The sequence below is a fragment of the Lutra lutra genome, chromosome 3 (genome assembly GCF_902655055.1).
Source record: "Lutra lutra chromosome 3, mLutLut1.2, whole genome shotgun sequence".
NCBI lineage: Eukaryota > Metazoa > Chordata > Mammalia > Carnivora > Mustelidae > Lutra > Lutra lutra.
The window spans coordinates 116,213,005-116,233,651 of record NC_062280.1 but is presented as its reverse complement, the minus strand read 5'-3'; the positions used below and the strand labels follow the sequence as shown (position 1 = coordinate 116,233,651).

The 20,647-nt window shown below is 46.3% G+C and overlaps 1 protein-coding gene across 1 annotated transcript; it reads left to right on the top strand.

The window, feature by feature from the left end:
* Positions 1 to 1,483: 1,483 nt before the first annotated feature.
* On the top strand, positions 1,484 to 3,499 carry LOC125095599 (cryptic protein-like). Its single transcript, XM_047722043.1, is given in 7 exon segments — positions 1,484 to 1,507; positions 1,817 to 1,865; positions 1,956 to 2,017; positions 2,019 to 2,127; positions 2,885 to 2,999; positions 3,267 to 3,336; positions 3,338 to 3,499. Coding segments are annotated over 7 exon segments (591 nt in total).
* The last annotated feature ends 17,148 nt before the right edge of the window (positions 3,500 to 20,647 follow it).

Sequence of the window (20,647 nt, the reverse complement as noted above, 5' to 3'; positions counted from 1 at the left end):
TCAACTCTACACTCCATGGTTTCACAAGCTGAGCACACTGTAGGCTTCTTTTCATAAAATCTGTACCTTACATATTGTTTGAAGATCCAGTTGCCACAGGGACTTTTAAACTAAGCCTCTGTTGTCCCTCCTCTTACATGGGGGATAATGAAAACACTGCCCCAGAGGCATGCTGTATTAAATGGGTAATGATGTGCCCCAATAATGGGTCCATGATTAAAGGAGTGAGACTGATATAAAACGAAGGTCAAGCAAAGCTTTATTTCACACCAAGCATCAAGAATCAAACTGACCGGCCACAGCCGCACCTCTTACAGAGAGGGCGATCCTTCTTTGTTTCACAGACTAGCTTTTAAGGGCAAAGGCCATGTGGTTGGGCCTGGCCATGCACAGGTAGCCAATGAGATTGTAACACACACAGGAAACTCCACAGTGATGCTAGGTGACCAATTGAATTACAATTTACCCTAGTAGACATTTGAACCAGCCTATCACACCTTGATTAGGATTGGCACCAAAAAGGCTCCCAAAGGGCAGGGGCCCATACTCCTTGGTAGCTAGGGAGACAGTATGCAACCCCCTACTGATCAGATGTCTCCCCCTGGCATGACCCACCCTTGTATCTGGGCTTTGTTACCTGGAGCTGGTTTCTGGGATTTGTTTTTAAGTAAATCCCCTGGGGGAAGGGGAGCAGAGACAGTTTAAAGGTTAAACAACAATGGAATGGAAGCCTCTGGTTAAATAGGTCCTTACAGGTAATGTATATGACATAGTCACCACCATGCTGGGCACAGAGAAAAGGCTCAGTCTGTGGAAAGATCTATACATCCTCAGAAAGCAGGTGGTAAAATGTCTCCCTTTATATTCATCCTCCCCAGTCAAGACTTTTGGGACCCATACCTGCTGCCTAGGTCCCACACGATGACTCCCTTCTCTAGCTGGGCCCTCACTACCATACGAGGGTACATAATATAAAATTACCATTTTCCTGTGAAAACATCTTTTCATGTTGAGATTTTAATTTTTTTTTTATTAGCGCCCCACCCCCACCCCCCATTCCATGCAAGAGATGTTTGTTGCCTTAGCCACCAATATTTACATCAGGGGTTGACTACTTCTGTTGATGTAAATACTATTAACACTATTGAGGAGAGATCAGCACAAGTCTCCAGGCCCCACCCCACCCACCCCCACCAAGTCTCAGGAGGCTCAGCATGGGCCCTGCCTGTCACAGCAACTCACTGCCTAATGGACTTCCACAGCAGAGCCCAGAGATCTCACTGCTGTTTCTCACAGCCTAGAGAAAGGTAGGAAAGATCTGTATCTTCTTTCTTTATCCATCTTATGTCTTAATGCAGTTATTCCAGGTCCTGGAGGAAAGATACCTTCAAATACAAAACCCGGTGAGACTTGACTTCCTTGGAAATTGATCTCCAATGTATTGATGAGACAAGGAGATTCACACCAGATGTGCCAGTGGGAAATGACATGGAGACACCCTGTTAGGTAAGGACTCACATCCAGATCTGAGGGCCAATAGGGGCATTTAAAAGCCTCCAGAATAAACTGCAGTGCGTGCACAATTGTTCCTTCTCATTAAGGGACATATACACTTTCTTGGTCTCAAAATCTTTCTAAGTCATGATAACATTAAGTTATATCTACAGGTTACAGAATGATAGCATAATATTTATTATATGTTAAATTTGTATATACTTATGTTTATATATGATTGCTTTACATTTTAAGCATATGTACATTTCTACTTTTACTTTTAATATTCAAACTTCAATAATTTTCTTTAAACATTCTAGCCTTCTGTTTTTTTATCAGTTTGGCATTACACATCATCCACTTGGGAGACAATGGTAACAAGCGTTTAATTTACAGTCTATTTTTATTATATATATATTTCTTAATCATTGTCAGTCTCATATTTTCAATATTTTTTAAATGTTATCAAAGAGAGAAACATAAAGGTAGCAGAGAAGAAATCAACAACGCTACTGCCCAGAATCTCCAAGCAGAAAACACTCAACTGGACCTCATATAATTTTGGGGAGGGGAATGGAAGCATGGATGGCTGGCAGCCCCAGGATTCAAGTCCCTACTTAAGGGCTTTCCAAGGTCTTAAGTCACATTGTCCCCCAAATACATGTGTGGTCATCTCCATCACTGGCCTCCCAGTTTAGGATCTGAGAACAACCTGGAATAGATTAAGGATAAAATGAAAAACCCAGCAGAGAACATTTTATCATCTTCTTATGAAGATATACTATAAAGTGAAAAATATGTCCTAGTGAGCAGCATATGTCCTGTGAAAGCAAGTTTTACTCTTTGATTGGTACAATGTTGCATTTGCTCAGGTCTAGAAGAATGTGCTTTAAATAGATTCAAAGCAATGATTCCAGCGCAAGTTAAAAGCGGTCCATTGCTTGGCCTACTGCAGACTCTCAGGCTCCAGACTCCCTGTCTCTGGTGGGTGGGGAAGCAGGGGCAGGGAGGAGAGACCAAATCCCTTTGGCAGGTTTGTTCTTAGTCTTAGCACCTGTGGGTGGTCCCTGCCCTGAAGGCCTGTTTTTAATCACCGTCCAGGGAAGCCCTAGCCTGACTTTAACATATGAAAGGAAGGAAGAGAGAAAATCCTACTTGGCAGGGGCCAGTGTTTCTCTTGGTTCCTTGAGCTGTTTTCTGACCCTCCAGTACCCCTGGCAGTTTATTTTTAATCCTTAAATTAACAAATAGGCTTTACCTGAGCAAACAAACTTGGCAGGGAGCTAAATTTTATTGCCTCTCTGGGCAATCTCATGAGGTCCTCTCAGGGGTAGTCTAGCAAAGGGCCAGGAGGCCCGCTCAAGCTAACTCCCAGGCCTCTCACCCACAGGTGTGTCCCCTGGACTGTGCTGCTGCAGGAATGGTGGCACCTGCGTGCTGGGCAGCTTCTGCATATGCCCCATCCACTTCACTGGCCGTTATTGTGAGCATGAGCAAAGGCATAGGTAGGCTCTAGGAGGAACTGGTTGCCAGTGTGGCGGGGGCCTGGGAGGAGGCACAGGGAGAAGCCAAGCTTGACCTTGCAAGGGGAGAAGGCATGGGGGGCGTGGTTAGGATGTGGGGGACGGGAGTTGGGGCATGGATGGGAGCCCCTTCAAAGGGCCTGCAGGGTGGGGCTTGTTGGGGAGTGACACCTAGAGCATGAAAGACAGGAAGGGCATGGCTAGTGCACCCCTGACTGCCAGGTTGAAGCTGCCTCTTTGTCTGCTCAGTGAATGCAGCACACTCCGGCACGGAGCCTGGACCCTGCACCGCTGCCGCCTTTGCAGGTGTGTCTTCAACAGCCCTGCACTGTCTCCCCCAGCAGACACCTGGCAGCTGTGATAAGTGGATCCACATCCTGTGCACACAGTCCTCGATAGCAGGCATTGCTCTTTTGTACCTGCCAATCCACAGAGATCTAGCTGTGCCAGGAGACACAAAAATGAGAACCAGTGATGATTGATCATTTAGGTAGGTCATTCATTCTGAATCACATAACATATTATGGATGAAGTTTTAGAATATAGGTGAGGTTCAATGGGGTGAGGTCCCGAGCCAATGACCAAGAAAGAATTCCTGAGACATCTTTGGTGCAAAATGGTGGTTTATTAAAGCACAGGGACTGGACCTGTGGGCAGAAAGAGCTGCTGCCCAGTTGTGAAGGGTGGCAGGTTATGTACCATGGGGATGGGGCAAGTAAGGAAAAGGGAGGTTTCAATAGAACTTTCAGATGCTGAAGAGGACCTACAAGATGCCAGATACCAGAGGCCTTGCCATTGCCAAGGTTGTTTTGCCCTTTTTAGCAAGCTATTAAGATAGGAGATTCCTAAAGAATGTCACAATATATCCTACCCAGAAGTGGGGGTGGGGGGGTTGCAAGGTGTCAGCCTTTTCTTTGCCCTCAGCCAGCCTTCTGTTCCTTCATTATTATCATTATTATTTAAAAATGATTCTTAAGTTTACTATGCCCTGATTGCTTGTTAAATGTGTTTTTCCAAACAGTGTCCTTAAGTGTCCTTTCAGTGAGCAGACTTTGGGAAGTACACAGCTGCTAAGCAGATCCAAGCTTGGCAGGGAGGTTACTGACTAAATCTTCAGTGATTTCTCTATACCACGCCAACACCCTCTCCTCAGCTGAGAAATAAGGAGGGCACTGGAGCAGGACAGGAGCAGGCATGGATGGCCAGGCGCCACCCTTTAGAGCCAAGCAGGCAGTGCTCCTGGAGAAGGAAAGTGGCTTGTAAGCACAACTCAGGCCTACCATGCATATTAAAAGCCAGGAGGGTGTGGAAAACACATGGGGTGAACACTCATTTATGAGAATTCTGAGCAGTGACCAAACAATGCAAGTGTTTAGCTTATAAAACTCAGTGAGGAGTGTAGGGCGCCTGGGTGGCTCAGTGGGTTGGGCCGCTGCCTTCGGCTCAGGTCATGATCTCAGAGTCCTGGGATCGAGTCCCGCATCGGGCTCTCTGCTCAGCAGGGAGCCTGCTTCCTCCTGTCTCTCTGCCTGCCTCTCTGCCTGTTTGTGATCTCTCTCTGTCAAATAAATAAATAAAATCTTTAAAAAAAAAAAAAAAAAACTCAGTGAGGAGTGTGAATTTCCTGGGTCAGAAAACAGATGTAACACTCTGCTGCTGCCCTTGGGCAGGGCCAAGGGGCACAAGTAAAGAAGGCACAGCATTTTTTTTTTTAAGATTTTATTTATTTATTTGTCATAGAGAGAAGCGAGAGCGAGCACAGGCAGACAGAGTGGCAGGCAGAGGCAGAGGGACAAGCAGGCTCCCTGCCAAGCAAGGAGCCCGATGTGGGACTCGATCCCAGGACGCTGGGATCATGACCTGAGCCGAAGGCAGCTGCTTAACCAACTGAGCCACCCAGGCGTCCCAAGGCACAGCATTTCAATCCCACATTCTGCACAGTCTCCCCTCTTCACCATGCTCCCTGTGGACTTCAGTGAGAAGAAGTACAGTCCCTTCAGCCACTTCATCAGCCCTTGGGGCCTTTGCTGTGCAGTGAGCAAAGCTCCTAAAGCCCCTTTTCTGTTCCTCCATCCACCTTCTTCAGCTTGACCAAATCCCACAGTTGAAGGGTACACTTACTGCTATCACAGACCTTCAACACCACTTCCCACCCCTTTGTCGACTGTCAGGACTGCATTACAGGGGCAGCACCACTGGGTGTGAAGCCCTTCAAACCAACCTCCTGCCCCTGCCTTCCCAGTAGGGCCAGTAGTGGAGGAGAACACTTAATGAACACTCAGCTTCCAAGCCACCTTTCTGCTCCTCCCTCCCTCTTCTGTAACCTTGGATGGGATGAGCTGTCAAAATATGTTTAATGGGGGTACATGGGTGGCTCAGTGGGTTAAACCTCTGCCTTTGGCTCAGGTCATGATCTCAGAGTCCTGGAATAGAGCCCTGCACCAGGCTTTGTGCTCAGCAGGGAGCATGTCCCCCCACCCCCACCCCGTCTGTCTGCCTGCCTACTTGTGATCTCTCTCATGCCTACCAGGTTTCCAAAGCTTTCCCATCTCCTTTCATTTGCTGGGCTTATGTCTCTGATCCACTGGCTGCTCCTTTTGAGCCCCAGAGAAAGGAGGACATAAATTAAGGAACAGGTACTGGAACTGCAAGTGGGACCTATATAATCCTAGAGGTGAAGTCATTTCCTACATGCCATTGGTGCTCCCAGCTGTGGTCATTTCCAGTCTCCTATGTGTAAGGTTTTATAGGCAAGATAAACACAACACCAGGCGAAGTGGGCGCAAGGCAAGATTTATTAAAGACACTCCAGCGAAGTTTCAGGGCTTAGGAGAAGGGGAGCCAGGAAAGTCATGCCAGGAGGAGGTGGGCACCCTCAGGTGGGGTTCCTTGACTCTGGAAAGGGGAGTAGGGGAAGTCGCACTGGGAGGGAATTGGTGGGGGTCTTTTACCAGGCCAAGGTAGGGCATGGGCTCACATCCATATATGGTAGGGTATTTGGTGATCAGAGGGTATGGGGTGGGGGGTCCTGATACCTCTGTTAACTGCATAGGTATCAGGTTACCTATGGAGACGTGACCTGGGCATACATCCTTTTGGTGGGAGAGTTAAGGGTTAAGAAAAGGGGTGGGGGAAGGCTAGAAGACAGCGGTCATTTCTATTGTTCCTCCCGCATTCCTGGAGCCACCGACCCAACATTCCAACCCTTTTGGTGTAATAGGGGCAGCGACTCAGATCTGGCTACTTCCTGCTGGCAAAGGGGCATCGTCAGAGGGTCCTACAGATGTGGATAGGCAGGTATAGGGGTGCAGGAGGAGTTGGTGGACAGTGACCCTGGATACCTCGTGGATGTGATCCTGAATGAAGCGAAGAACACAGGGGGTGATTAGTGCTAATAGGCAGAGGAGAATAAGGGGACTTAGGAGGAGCCAGGTCGTTATGGGGGAGAGCCACCATTGAGAGGGGTTATTTCAGGGCAATGCTGGCCACAAAGGGAATCGCAGATTTTTGCCAGGGCACCGATATTGGTTTCAACTATACCGGATTCATTGATATAATAGCAGCATTCTTCCTTGAGGAATACACAGGTTCCTCCCTTGTCTGCAATGAGGAGGTCCAGGGCTTGTCGGTTCTGTAGGGCTACCTGGGCCACTGAGGTAATCTGTCATTGTAGGGATGCCAAGGACTCACCTGAGGCCTCCACAGCTGTTCGGAGCTGTTCAGATAAATCTCGGGTACGTCTATGGAGTGAGTTAGGGCCCTGGTCCCCAGCCCAGTGGCCACTAGGGAAGACGCCAAGGAGACCCCAATAACCAGGGGAAGAAACACAGCCCTTTTCTGTCGCAGGAGGGGGGTGGAGAGGATGGCCATTTCCGCTAGGGCTGGCACCCTCCGGGCTGGCAATCTGTGGTGACCAGCTGACTAGACCGTGTGGTGTCCCCATTGGTCCAAGTTTCCACTAGGAAGAAGTGCCACCTGAACCCAGGGTCACCAGAGAGGCAGCTATTGGGGGGGGAGGGGTAGAAGGAGGAGGGTGAGGAGAAGTGGTGCGGGAAATCTGCAACTGTGTAGGCCCCAGGGTTTGGGAAGTCCAGCCATCCTGTGGTGGGACTGGTTTTAGATTGGAGATGTGTACCCACAGGTGGTGTCCTAGGAGTTTTGCCCCTGTGGGAGTTGTGAGAATAACAATATGGGGGCCGGTCCACCTGGGCTATAAGGACTTTGGGTGAAGTTCTCATAGGAGAACTTGGTCCCCAGGATTTAGGGCCTGGGGGAAGTCTCTGCCCAAGTTGTCAGGGGTGGGGATGGTGGAATCGGCATGAGACCTTAGGAGGGCTCCTAAGAGGGTCAGATAGGACAGATAGGATAGGAGGGGTGGAGGAGAGGCAGGCAGGTTGTGATTGAGTAGGAAGGGCCTGCTGTACAGGAGCAAAAAGGGGCTGAGTCCTGACAGGCTGCGAGGGGATGCTCTAAGGCGGGTGAGTGCTAGTGGGAGAAGAGTTGGCCAAGAGAGGTGGGTTTCAAGAGTGAGTTTGGTGAGTTGTTCCTTGAGGAGGCCATTGGCCCTCTCGACCTTACCCGAGGATTGGGGGTGATAGGGGATATGGAGTTTCCAGGTGATGTTAAGGCTCTTGGAGATCTGTTGTGTGATGCTGGAGATGAAACCCAGTCCATTGTCCGATTGTAGGGTTCGAGGGAGTCCAAATCTTGGGATGATGTGTTCCATGAGAAGCACGGCAACCATGTCTGCTGTTTCCCTAGCAGTGGGGAATGCCTCGATCCAGCCTGTGAAGGTGTCCAGAAGAGTTAGTAGGTATCTAAAGGTTTTGTGTCAAGGCATGTGAGTGAAGTCAAGTTGCCAGTCCTCGCCTGGCTGATGCCCTTGGAGCTGGTGGGTGGGTCCCGGTCTATGGAGGCCACCCTGGGCGTCGACCACAGAACAGGTTCTGCAGGCCTGGTGTACCTCCTTAATAGTCTTTTGGAGGAGGGGGTGGTGAAAGAGAGGTCGGAGAAATTGGTATAGGGCCTTTGGACCGATGTGGAGAGACTGGTGGGTGTCAGTAATGAGGGTGTGGATTAGGCTGTTCGGGAGGGCAATTTTGTCCTGGACAAAATACCATCCCTTGTCACCCAACCTGCCACCTAATGTTTTGAGGGCCCGTGTCTCCTCATCAGTGTATGAGGGACTGTGAGGAATGTTGAGAAACAGGAGAGTGGCTGGAGAGGAGTTTAAGGCCATCTGTCAGGCAATAGAGTTGGCCTTGTTGTTCCCCAAAGAGATGGGTTCCTTGGAGGCCTGATGGCCATGGCAGTGGACAATAGCCACCTCAGTGGGGTAATTGAGAGCCTCGAGGAGTTTGGCAATAAGAAGCCCGTTGACTATGGGGGTTCCCTTGGTCATGAGAAAGTTCCATTCTCACCAGAGGAGAGTGAGTGTGGGTAATAAGGAAAGCGTATTTGGAGTCAGTATAAATGGTGACCCGTTGGCCCTCAGATAAGTGAAGGGCCCTGGTAAGAGCCACGAGTTCTGGGCGCCTGGGTGGCTCAGTGGGTTAAGCCGCTGCCTTCGGCTCAGGTCATGATCTCAGGGTCCTGGGATCGAGGTCCGCATCGGGCTCTCTGCTCAGCAGGGAGCCTGCTTCCCTCTCTCTCTCTCTCTCTGCCTGCCTCTCCATCTACTTGTGATCTCTCTCTGTCAAATAAATAAATAAAATCTTTAAAAAAAAAAAAAAAGAGCCACGAGTTCTGCCTTTTGAGAAGTAGTCCTGATGGGAAGGGGGGCCGCTTCTATGACTGCGTCCAGGGTGACCACTGCATAGGCCATGCGTCACCGTCCATCTGGAGCTATGAGGGAGCTCCCATCCACGAACAGAGTGCGATCAGGGTCAGGCAGCGGCCGGTCCGAAAGTCCTGGATGGGAGGGAAAGAGTTCTTCTAGGAGTTGAGAGCAGGAATGGGAAGGAGTAGACGAAGGTGTCAGCAAGAGTGGCGGGATTTAGGCGAGGGGAGACAGACAGTGACCAGGGGGTTTTCTATGAACAGCAGGTGGTAGAGTTGGACACGGGAAGGAGTGAGTTGTGCCAAGGATTTGTGGCTGACTAAGTCCATCAGTCAATGGGAGAAGACCGTGAGGTGCTCTCCTAAGGTAAGTTTGAGGGCCTCCTTTGTCAGAGAAGCAGCTGCCGCTAGGGACCTGAGGCAGGGCTGCCATCCCCGGGCGGTGACATCTAGTTGCTTGGAGAGTTAATGGGGATAAGGAGATCCTGCTGCCGGAGGCGGTTGATGACGGGCTTAAGTCCTTGCCAGTGGGTTGCTCCTATAGGTCTGGAAACATCCCATACCTGAGGGTCCATTGAGGGGAGTTAGTCCGGGATAGAGGACAAGTCACAGGAGAGTAAAGGGAAGACGAGGTGAACAGAAGTTGAGGGAGAGGGAGATAGACAAATGGTGGCCTGAAGTTTGTGGAGGATGTCCCTGCCTAATAGGGGCAGGAAGGGATAATGAGGAAGGAGTGTGAGAAGGGGAACCCATCCAGGCTGCATGTAAAGGGAGGGGTGGCCTTTGGAGTGGAGGAAGTACCATCAATTCCCATAACTGCAACTGGGGAGGGACGAGTAGGACCTGAGTAGGAAGGCAGGATGGAATAGGTAGCCCCTGTGTCCAACAGAAAGGAAATGGACTTACCCACTACCTGGAGTGTGAACCTGGGCTTGGCGTGGGTGAGAGGGGTGTACGAGTCTGGACTCCGTCAGTCATCCTCCAATCTGAGAAGTTGGAAGGCAAGACTTACCTTCTCAGGGTTTCCCCCTCGTGGAGGCATGGGGAATCCCCTGAGGCTGGGGCGGTCGGATTTCCAGTGGCCCATTATGGGGCATTGAGGGCACAGCCTAGTAGGCGTTTTTGGATTGGGGCATTGATGGGCCCAGTGTCCCTCGGCTCCACACTTGAAACAGGCCCCTGGAGGGATGTGGTTAGGTTCTCCCTTCTGTTGACCCCCAGAACCTGCCGACCTCAGGGCTGCTACCAGGGCTTTGGTCTGCAGTTGGACCTTCTGTTGGGAGTCTGGCTTGGCACTTAAGTTCTGCTGCCTCCTCTCGGGAGTTAAAGACTTTAAATGTCATTTTCACCAGATCAGAAATGGGAGTTTGAGGGCCTTCCTCCGCTTTCTTTAATTTTTTCCAATCGGCAGCTGACTGAGAAATAAAGTGAGTAGCTAAAACAGTCACCCCAGCCGGAGAGGCCGGGTCTAGTTGAGTGTATTGAGTCAGCGCCTCAGTAAGTTGGTTAAGAAACATAGCCAGGTTTTCATTGGGTTCCTGAATGATTTCCCTTCACAAACCTTCTACAACTTTCCTTTGCATTCAGGATTTGTCCCAAACAACCATCTCATTTAGGACAAAATTACCTCCTTTTACTTTCAACAAAATGTACTCCCATTCCTTAAATCCTTCTTACATATCTTCTACTTTCCTACATACAGAATTGCTTCCTTTATTTCCATCAGTCTTACAGTTAGCAGAATTTTGTACTCTTAGAAACACCTTTAGTTATTAACCTCTAGTCAGTTATTAATCAATTGTGAACGGTTGGTTATAACAGAATTCTTTAGGTGCCAATTTATGAATCAGTTAAGCACAAACCATGCTTACTAACAGATCTCAATATTCTTATTTTCTTTGCTGTAAGAAGTCAAAAGCACAAACTCATGTTCAGTAATCAATGACTTGGCATTTTATCCTCTTTGGAAAAGACCTAAATGTCCAACAAATTTAATTCCATTTGTTATCCAAGCAAAACTTTAAACTTTCAGGTTACCAAAGACTTTGAAAGCAAACTTTCAGGTTACCAAAGACTTTGAAAGCTATCTCAGCAATTACCCATTAAAACTTTGAGACAGACAATTAACCATCAGTTTAGTTATTTCTTTGCTAACAGATTTTAACAAATAACAAGAGCTTATTTGACCTTCAGTAAACTTTGATTGAAGTTTCACGTACTGCGGATAACTTTGTCAGGAGTTGGGATAGGAGTTGGGAGGGGGAGGGGTAGACGAGGGCGCCGGTTCAGAAATCCTGAACATAAGGGACCTTGGGCCCATCTGCCTTGGTGTCTGCCGAGGTTATTTAGGTCCATGAGAATCTGATAATTAAACTTGCCTTCCGGAGGCCATTGGGAGTGATTGTCTAATCGGTATTGTGGCCAAGCCACGGTACAGTAACATTGTTTTTACAGGTCCTGGTCCAGTTCCAGGGTTGTAAGATTGGCCAGCAGGACTAAAACACCCCAGGGATGTTTTAGGGTAGAATTTTGATTGGGAGGTCCCCATGATTCATTTCCGGGCAACCCGAGGGCTGGAGGAAGGTGTCCCCTCGTCCGCCACTGGGTTGCGGAAAAACTGTTGACTGCCGTAGAGGTTAGGACGTCTCCCAGCCTCTGGGAGTCACGGAGGTCACCCGGTGACTGGCGGGGTCCGCCCTGTCGCTGCTGTGATTAGGCAGGGCTTTCTGGAGGGAGGCGCGGAATTGGAGGAAACTCACCACGGCTTCAGAAGTGGCATTCGGAAAGGCAGGTCCAGGTCGGGCTAGGGAGAGGAGAGAGCCTCTCCACCAGTCTGGGGGCTCAATCTCCTCCCGGTTTCAGCACCAAATGTAAGGTTTTATAGGCGAGATGAACACAATACCAGGTGAAGTGGGCGCAAGGCAAGATTTATTAAAGGCATTCTCCAGTGAAGTTTCGGGGCTCAGGAGAAGGGGAGCCAGGAAAGTCGTACCAAGAGGACGTGGGCACCCTTGGGTGAGGTTCCTCGACTCTGGAAAGAGGAGTGGGGGAAGTCGCACTGGGAGGGAGTTGTTGGGGGTGTTTTATCAGGCCAAGTTAGAGCATGGGCTCACATCCATATATGGTAGGGTATTTGGTGATTGGAGGGTATGGGGTGGGGGGTCGTGATACTTCTGTTTCCTGCATAGGTATTGGGTTACCTATGGAGACGTGACCTGGGCATACATCCTTTTGGTGGGAGAGTCAAGGGTTAAGGAAAGGGGGTGGGGGGAGGAGGCTGGAAGAAGGCGGGACCCAGCGGTCATTTCTATTGTTCCTCCTGCACTCCTGGAGCCTGCCTATCCAACACTATGCAAGGCCAGTTTGGGTTCAGAACCAACAGGGCAGGGACTAGATTCCAGAATATCTGCTTACTGTCTTCTATCCTTGAAAACGTCCAAGACTGCAAATGTTGTCTGCCAAGGACAGTGCCAATGGATTCTACGTGTGACTTCTGCTCATCACAGTTAAACAAAATAGTCATATTTCACAGTAATTTATCAGGTGCCAAAAGGACAGGAACACTTTTGTACTGTTTGACTCATGATCCTTCCTCAGGGCTGATGACTGTAGTGGCTTGCTAACAGAGGTCATGATGACATGAGGGATTATGATGAGAATGATGATGGGTCTCAGTATATTTCAGGCACTTTATCCACTTATACCATGTAACTCTCTTAAGCTCATGAAATAGGTTTTGCTATACTTTTTATATTTGAGGTAACCAAGACTTAGAGGAATTAACTCCTATAGCTAATAAACAGGATCTGTTATTTTTTCTTAAAAGATAATCACAAAAGTCTAATGTGAATTTAGAAATAATACATTTTAGGGGCGCCTGGGTGGCTCAGTGGGTTAAAGCCTCTGCCTTTGGCTCAGGTCATGATCCCAGGGTCCTGGGATTGCGCCCCATGTCGGGCTGTCTGCTCCGCAGGAGCCTGCTTCCTCTTCTCTCTCTCTGCCTGCCTCTCTGCCTACTTGTGATCTCTGTCTGTCAAATAAATAAATAAAATCTTTAAAAAAAAAAGAAATAATACATTTTATAGCTTTTAAATATTTTAAAATATTGCAAATAAACATATCATAGCATATTGATATAATATTCTATGAATAGTAAAAATATTAATCTATGAATAAAATTGCTACCATTTATAGACAACATGAGGACATCCCTGAACTTTGTCAAACACATTTTTTTAGTTGCAATATAATCTCATATAACATTTTATTAGTTTCAGGTATAAAACATAATGATTTGATACTTCTGTACATTGTGAAATGATAATCCCACTATGTTTAGTTAACATCCATCAACCTCACGTAGTTATGGTGTCCTTTTCTTGTGTTGGGAACTTTTAAATTAACAACTTTCTTTTTTGTTTGTTTGTTTTTTCTTTAAAAGAATTTATTTATTTGACCGAAAGAGAGAGAGATAGCAAGAGATAAGGCACAAGTGGGGGAGACGGAGAAGCAGGCTTCCTGCTGAGCAGTAAGCCCTATGTCGTGCTCTATCCCAGGACCCTGGGATCATGAACTGAGCCAAAGGCAGATGTTTGACTGACTGACCCATCCAGACACCCCTTAACAACTTTCAAATACAGGTTTATTATAGTCACCATGCTGTACATTACATCCCCATGAGTGATCTATTTTAAAACTGGAGATTTGTACCTTTTGATCTTTGATCTTCCTCTGTTATGCCCGAGTTTTCGCGCCTGAGAGACCACCAAGGAGCCAAGCACCTATGATGCAATCACATGAGGGTTTATTTGACAAGCTTAAGCTTGGGACCAAGTATACCAGAAACAGCGGAGTAGAGACTTGGACCCCGAACCAGATTACAGTCAGAGTTTTTAAAGGCAGAGTAGGGGTGGACTTGGCAGTGGGTGAGGACAAAGGGGATTAGGGATGGCATAAATCTCTAAGGACTTTCGGAAGCAAGGTCTCTAGGACCTTGAGGGGCTAGCTATTGTTGGGAGAGAGGTTATTTATTACCAATAAGAAAAATCTTCTCGTGAGACCCTTTAGATGTATATCAGTGGGCCATATACTTGGGAATGATTCTCGACACTATCTTGGAGGTTTAGAGATAAAGTTTCCTAAAGGAATTGTTAAAGTAGACTTACAGGATTCTGGTCAGACCTGTTGGGGTAGGGGGTTGATCAGGCTAAGATTGTCCTTAGCAAACCTCAAGGTGAGGGCAGTTAAGTCCTTAGGGGAGAACCACTCTGTCTGTTTCAAGGGCTTGTCATTAGGTGAGGAATTTTAACAATTTTCTTCTGCCTTTGTTTCCCACATCAGCTAAACTTGAGGTGGGATGGCCTTCATTTTCTTGGCCTCCACACTTCTACTTTGCCCACCTACCAACCCCCACCTTTGGCAGTCACCGAACTTGTTTCTATGAGCTGTTGTTTTTATTTAAGATTCTACATATAAGTGAGAGCTTGTGTTATTTGTCTTTCTCCATTTTAATTATTTAATTTAGCATAAAGCCCTCAAGGTCCATCCATGTTGTCAGAAATGGCAAGATTTCCTTCTTTTCTATGGCTGACAAATATTCCATTGTGTGCATTTGTGTTTTCTAACATATATTTTCTTTTATCCACATTTATATCATATTCATCCCATTTATATCATATTTATAAATATTTATATCATATATGTTCTTTGTCCATTCATCCATCAATGTTCACTTGGGTTGCTTCCATATTTTGGCTATTGTAAATAATATGCAGTGAACATGGAGGTGCATATATATTTTTGAGTTAGTATGTTTGTTTCCTTTGGATAAATGCCCAGAGTGGGAATTGCTCAATCATATGGAGTTCTATTGTTAATTTTTTGAAGAACCCCCATAGAGGCTGCACCAATTTACATTCCCACCCATAGTGCATAAGGGTTCAGGATGTGAATCTTAACTACTGTGCCATTTCTGTACTCCTGCTATAAGAAGAATTATCAGTACAACTAAAGATATTTTTTGATAGTGTTATTTAGAATATTGATAATATGGGCATATTCTAAATATAACTGCAGAGTACTAGCTAGGTAACTGCTTTAAATCCTTTAATGGGATGTTGTGATGATTTTGAAGAAAATATGGAAGATAGAATGGAAAATTATGTTTATAATATAGTGAAAAAAAATGTGAATCATGTTGATGGGTGAGTTGCCAATAGATAACAACACACTACAAAATCATGACCCTCTGGCACCTCCACAGACCTGAATGCCAAAGGACCTCCAAGGGCCCTTCATGCTCTGATGCTCTGTGGATCTAAGAATGATAGGCTATCTTAATGCCAAATAGAATGTCTTTTCAAAGGCGTGTTTTTCCATTCCCATTCAGAAGAACATTAATTGTTTCTCAGTTTTTTCTTGTAGAAGGAGGTTAACCTGCCCTCTGTCCTAACATAGATGTTGAAGGATAAAATTAATGCCAAATCATCTTGTTTGTTGGTGTGAGCTCTTTTGTCATTTTTCAGTTCCATTATCTAAAATAAATGTTTTGTGAATAATATTCTCAACAAATATTGAATGGATGGTCTTGATCAGTTAGTTACAAATACAGCTCCAAAGAAGAAAGACCATATAAGCCGTTATCTATCATTATATTGCAATGAAAAGAAACCATTTCTAGTACTCTGAAAACCATATGCTTAAGGCAGACAACTGTCATTATCTCTACTATTTTCTTCATTTACTTTTGTTAATTTTGCATTCAAAGAGACAATGTAACATAATAGAAAAAGCATGGGACAATCGCTCCAAAATACTTGATCAAATCCCCCAAAATACTTATTATAACATTTAAGATCTTTATGAAAGGTTGAATAACTTGTTTAAGTTTCAGTCACTGCAACTGAAAAAGTAGAGCTGATTATTTACCCCCATTGATTAATTAAGATGAAAAGGACTTCACCTGTTATATATGATGCACAAAGTAAATTATTACTTTATTATCATCCCTGTCAACAGTGTTCCAGTCAATATAATGAGGTTTAAAAAATTATTTCATAATGTAGCATTTATATGCAAGTTTACTGAAGTGTGTTTTTTTTTTTTAAAGATTTTATTTATTTATTTGTCAGAGAGAGAGAGGTAGAGAGAGAGAAGGCACAGGCAGACAGAATGGCAGGCAGAGGCAGAGGGAGAAGCAGGCTCCCCGCCGAGCAAGGAGCCCGATGCGGGACTCGATCCTAGGACGCTGGGATCATGACCTGAGCCGAAGGCAGCTGCTTAACCAACTGAGCCACCCAGGCGTCCCTGGAGTGTGTTTTTTAGCTTGTGACCCATATCCACTATTTGAGGGGCATTAAAAAAAAAAAAAAAAAAAAAAAAGACAAGCATCCAGCTAGCAGGAAGCTTAGTGTTGGGCCAGGTCAAAAACTCATTATACTAAGAGGGTGGTTCTTCCCAAAGGTAGCCTCAAATGATAAGTATTTCATTAGCCTCAAGAAAACAGTTTAGTGTTCTAAAATTTAGAGTCTAAATACTGACACAGTGAATTAGCAAACTCAAATGCTTTGAGGGATAAACAGAGAACATGAATGTCAAGTGAGGGTCAGGTCAAGCCTCATCTCGTGCTTCCAACTCAGTTAAAGAAAAATATATTTCTGGCACCAACCACAAAGAAGCAAACATAAATCATGAGGGCCAGAACCAGCCTTTAGGCTTATGGGAGAAATGCCCTCCAGGGTTGTGGCCCCTGCCTCCTCCAACATGCTGTATTGGAGAGAGACCCTTCTTCCTGCCCACCAGGGACATTCCCCCATGATAGTGACATTCCAATGGGTAAGATTCTCTGGGAGTCATGGCAGCAGAGGAAGCCATTTGGCTCTCAAAGGTGTCTGCAAATGGGAGAGTTTTAGGAAAGCTGGTTCTGGACCTCACATTGAAATATGACATTAACCTCATTCTCGGTGGTCTTCAAACTTCTTTCCATTTTAATGCCCCACTCCACTCTGGTAAAAACACTGAAGTATTTTTCAGGATAGGACAAAAGTCTGGCCCACTCTAGGCCCGGGTACCACTTCTCTATACCACCCCACCCTGGGAGAGCGTTGTTCCTGTGTACCATAACCTCACAAAATAGGAAACCCAACATCTGGGCCCATTCAGTGGTGGTGAGACAGTTGCCATCCAAACTTGATTTTACTTATATCTTCTTTTTCATATATGCACAGGACTAATACACATGATAAAAATCTTTGAAGTGTCTGGTGAAGTCTAAAAAAAGGTCTTTTGATAAAGATATGATAAAAATCTTGGGTTATAGTAAGTCGTCCACTGGTAGAAGAGTTTCCTTTTCAGTATGAGGTGAGTTAATGGCAGTAGAACAATTGATTTAGTAGATTCTAATCATTACAGTAAATGTTGTAAGGCTTAGTTTTAAATTTTCCTAAATGTATAATGAATTCTAATATTTTCTCCCTAGCCCAGTGGGTGACCTCGGACCTCCATGTGGTATTCACAGTCCCAGTCTGTGGACCCCTGCTGGCAGGGATGATTTGGTCTAACCAAATTCCCAAAGCTGACTAAAACAACAGCCTTTGAATTTATATACAAGAAATGACTACCAACAGGACCTTTATCCTTTCCTGTGGGTAGCCTATTTTGTTCCACCAGGGAAGAGTCAACACAGAAGCTCAGGCTAACCCCTTTCTCACCTGAGTAACTTCTTATGTGGTGAGCACCTATCTTAGCATCAGCTTTTGGAGCCTTCTCTGGGTCCAGATGTTAGGTTTCCTGTTTTGTGAGGTTTTGGTACACTAGAACAGCCCTCTCCCAGGGTGGGGTGGTATAGGGAAGTGGTACCCAGGCCTAGAGTGGGCCAGACCTCAGTCCTATCCTGAATCCAGCCTCCTGGATGGTCCCACTGTAGCTCACCTGTGAACAGGAGCAGAGTGGGTACATGTCGCTGTTGCTTGTCTTCATTATCAGTTAACTTCCACTGTGTCTTGCCCACCATAGGTTCTCACATTCCGAGGGCATCTTCTGGAGGGACTGTAGAGGGCAGGACCAGGCAGACCTATCTGAGGTAGGGTTGGGTGGGGGGAGACAAGGGAGAAGAATACCAGGTGGGCCTCTGCCGAGCAGTCCTGGGGAGAAGTTCTCTGCAGTTAGGCCCTTCCTCATTGGCATGCTTACCTGCTCAGTCAACTCCACATGTAGCCCCAGATTGGCCTGTGATAATGCTTTAGTGCAGTTGGCACCCCTGCCTGCCCGTAGGGCTGGTCAGCTTCACATCATAATCACTCAGCAGGGACTTTAGCTAAGATGCCTGCTGGGCCCCACTACCCCAGGGACTCCCATCCAACACCTTTGGGGTGGGGTCCTACCCATACAGAAAGCCAGACTCACTCCTTTGGGCTAAGAGGAAACACTTGTAGCAGCAGGGAAGGTGAGCACCTTGGTGTGGTGCCACACCCCAGATTGTTGGGAAGCTGTTCATTTTTGTAACTTTCTCTGTGGGAAGATAAACCATTGCTTTTGGAATGGGTGCTTTCTCCTGTTTAATAAACAGTTCCTAGTCAAGAAAATGGTGTTAGGACTCATTTGAGGAAGAGGTGGACCTTTGCAACACAGGGATGAAAGCTGTTTTATTTTATTATATTTCAAATCAGATCTTTTTGCCCTTGATTGCTAAATGACCTGGTGTGGAATTCTCTGAGAGATGACCTTTTGTCAGCTCACAGCCTAAATGAGAAGGGATGAAGGGTTTGTTTGTTAAGCCCTAAAAACACAAATTCTCTTTCAGCTCTCCAATTTCCACAGAAATCCCACTGTTTCTGGTTGCAAGAAAAGGAGTATGAAAGCTCCAGGAAAGCACATCTTCCTGAAACTGGGCCTCCTACAGCGGGGCTTTCTTCCTCTGCCAGGTGAGCCCACTTTTGCCTGGGGCCTGGTTTTGCAATCCTCTAGCCCTGCAGCAGAGCCCCAGCAGCTAGTGAGGAGGCTCAGGCAGAGTAGGGCCTGTATCAGAGCAGGTGCAGACAGCTCTATTTCATTTTCTTAAAACCAATCTGTGACAATGTGTCTCACACCCTCTTTTTTTTTTTTTTTTTTTCAGACCTGGAAGAGTTTCTTGCCATGCACTCTAATGGACAGAGTGCACACTGCATGCTGAGTGTTCTCATCCTTCTTCTGTGCTTGCTCTTACAAAGGCTCCTCAGGGAACGGGGTGACTGCTGACTAGACCCTAGGAGACTTATGCCACAGTTCCACACTGGCAGATGTTGGCCTCTTCAGCACAGCTTGAGCAAGCCTGGTCCTCTGTGGGAAAGCTGGGACTTGTGCAGCCTCTCAGTTTCTATGTTGTAGGTAATAGATTTGTTTCATTTTCTATCAAAAGAAGCATTAGATGAATATTTTCACTGTTTAATAAATATTTTCATGAGACTATATCACTTCACTAAGCCTTATTTCCAGGTCTGTGACTTAGAAACCATGAGTAAACACTTGGCTGGGGCCTATTCAACTCTAAATTCTCTCTGATGATTTCAGAGTGAACTGAGCACATGACCCCTCCCAGATGACAGCTCTACCTTGAGCCCCACCCCCACCACCAAGATGCACTCTGGATGTGGCAAGACTTCGTGTCATGCAATTGTTCACTGTTTGTCTCCCCTACTACTCTCTATATCCTTGGGAGGTAGACACAGCACCACATGGGCTGTGCTCTGGGTCAAGCAAAGAGCTGCAGCCTACAAAATGCCTCACTGAAAAGGAAGGCAAGACAGGGGAAAAAGGGTGGCAAGGAGGGAGTCAAGACTTGAGTGTGACAGCCAGTCAACCCACATCTTTTTCTGTAGCTTCCTCTATTAACCAGGGCTCTTGTGACCCACTGTTCAGGGCAATTAGCACTTAATGGAATTATCACCATCTCCTTAGAAAGGGAAGATTCTACACAGCAAAACCCATTCTAAAGGCCAGGCAGAGGAAGAATTCAGCCAAAAGGGGCTACAGCCTCAGGCTCTAGGCTAGCCCCACTCTGTTGGAGTCCAGTCATCTCCTAGCCATCCAGGCAAGTACAGCTTCTGTGAACTGGGCCAGCCACCAAATCTTGTTACAGACTCAAGCTTGCCCATGCCTACGATGCACCTTGCTCTTTGTTCCCAAAGCTGCCTTGCTCTGCTGAACCTAGGAACATTATACACACACACACACACACACACACACACACATATACATAGTGACTGGAGAAGGAGGTGAATACACAAGAGGAGGTGAATGGGGTTTTTGAAGCCTTGGGTGAGGGGAATCTTGAAACCACCGAAAGATAGGTATTCTTCCAAACAACAAGGTGCCATCCAGGATCTGGTATGATGGGGTGAATCAGATAATTTTGAGACAGATTTTACCACCTGATCGCCATCAGGTTTCTATATTCAATGTGCAAACAAGGAGTAGAGAGTGGAAAAACCAGGGGTAATGATTAATCATACATGGGGCATAAGACATAAGTAAGGAATATTAAAAAAGAAAAAAAAAAAAAACAGGAAGCTAAGTTAATAACATAACTCATACTGCTGTACCCGAGTTTTTGCGTCAGAGAGACCACCAAGGAGCTGACACCGATGCAATCACACGAGGGTTTATTCACAAGCTTAAGCTTAGGCCCAAGTATACCCTACCCGACACAGTGGAGTAGGGACTTGGACCCCGAGCTTAGTTAAGGCAGGGGTATTTATGGGTTCCTGTTACTAAAACAGGGTGGGGGTCTCTGAACCAAAGCAGGGTGGGGGTCTTTGGAACTAAAGCAGGGTGGGGCTTCTTGTTATTAAAGTAGGGTGGGTGTCCTTAGAACTAAA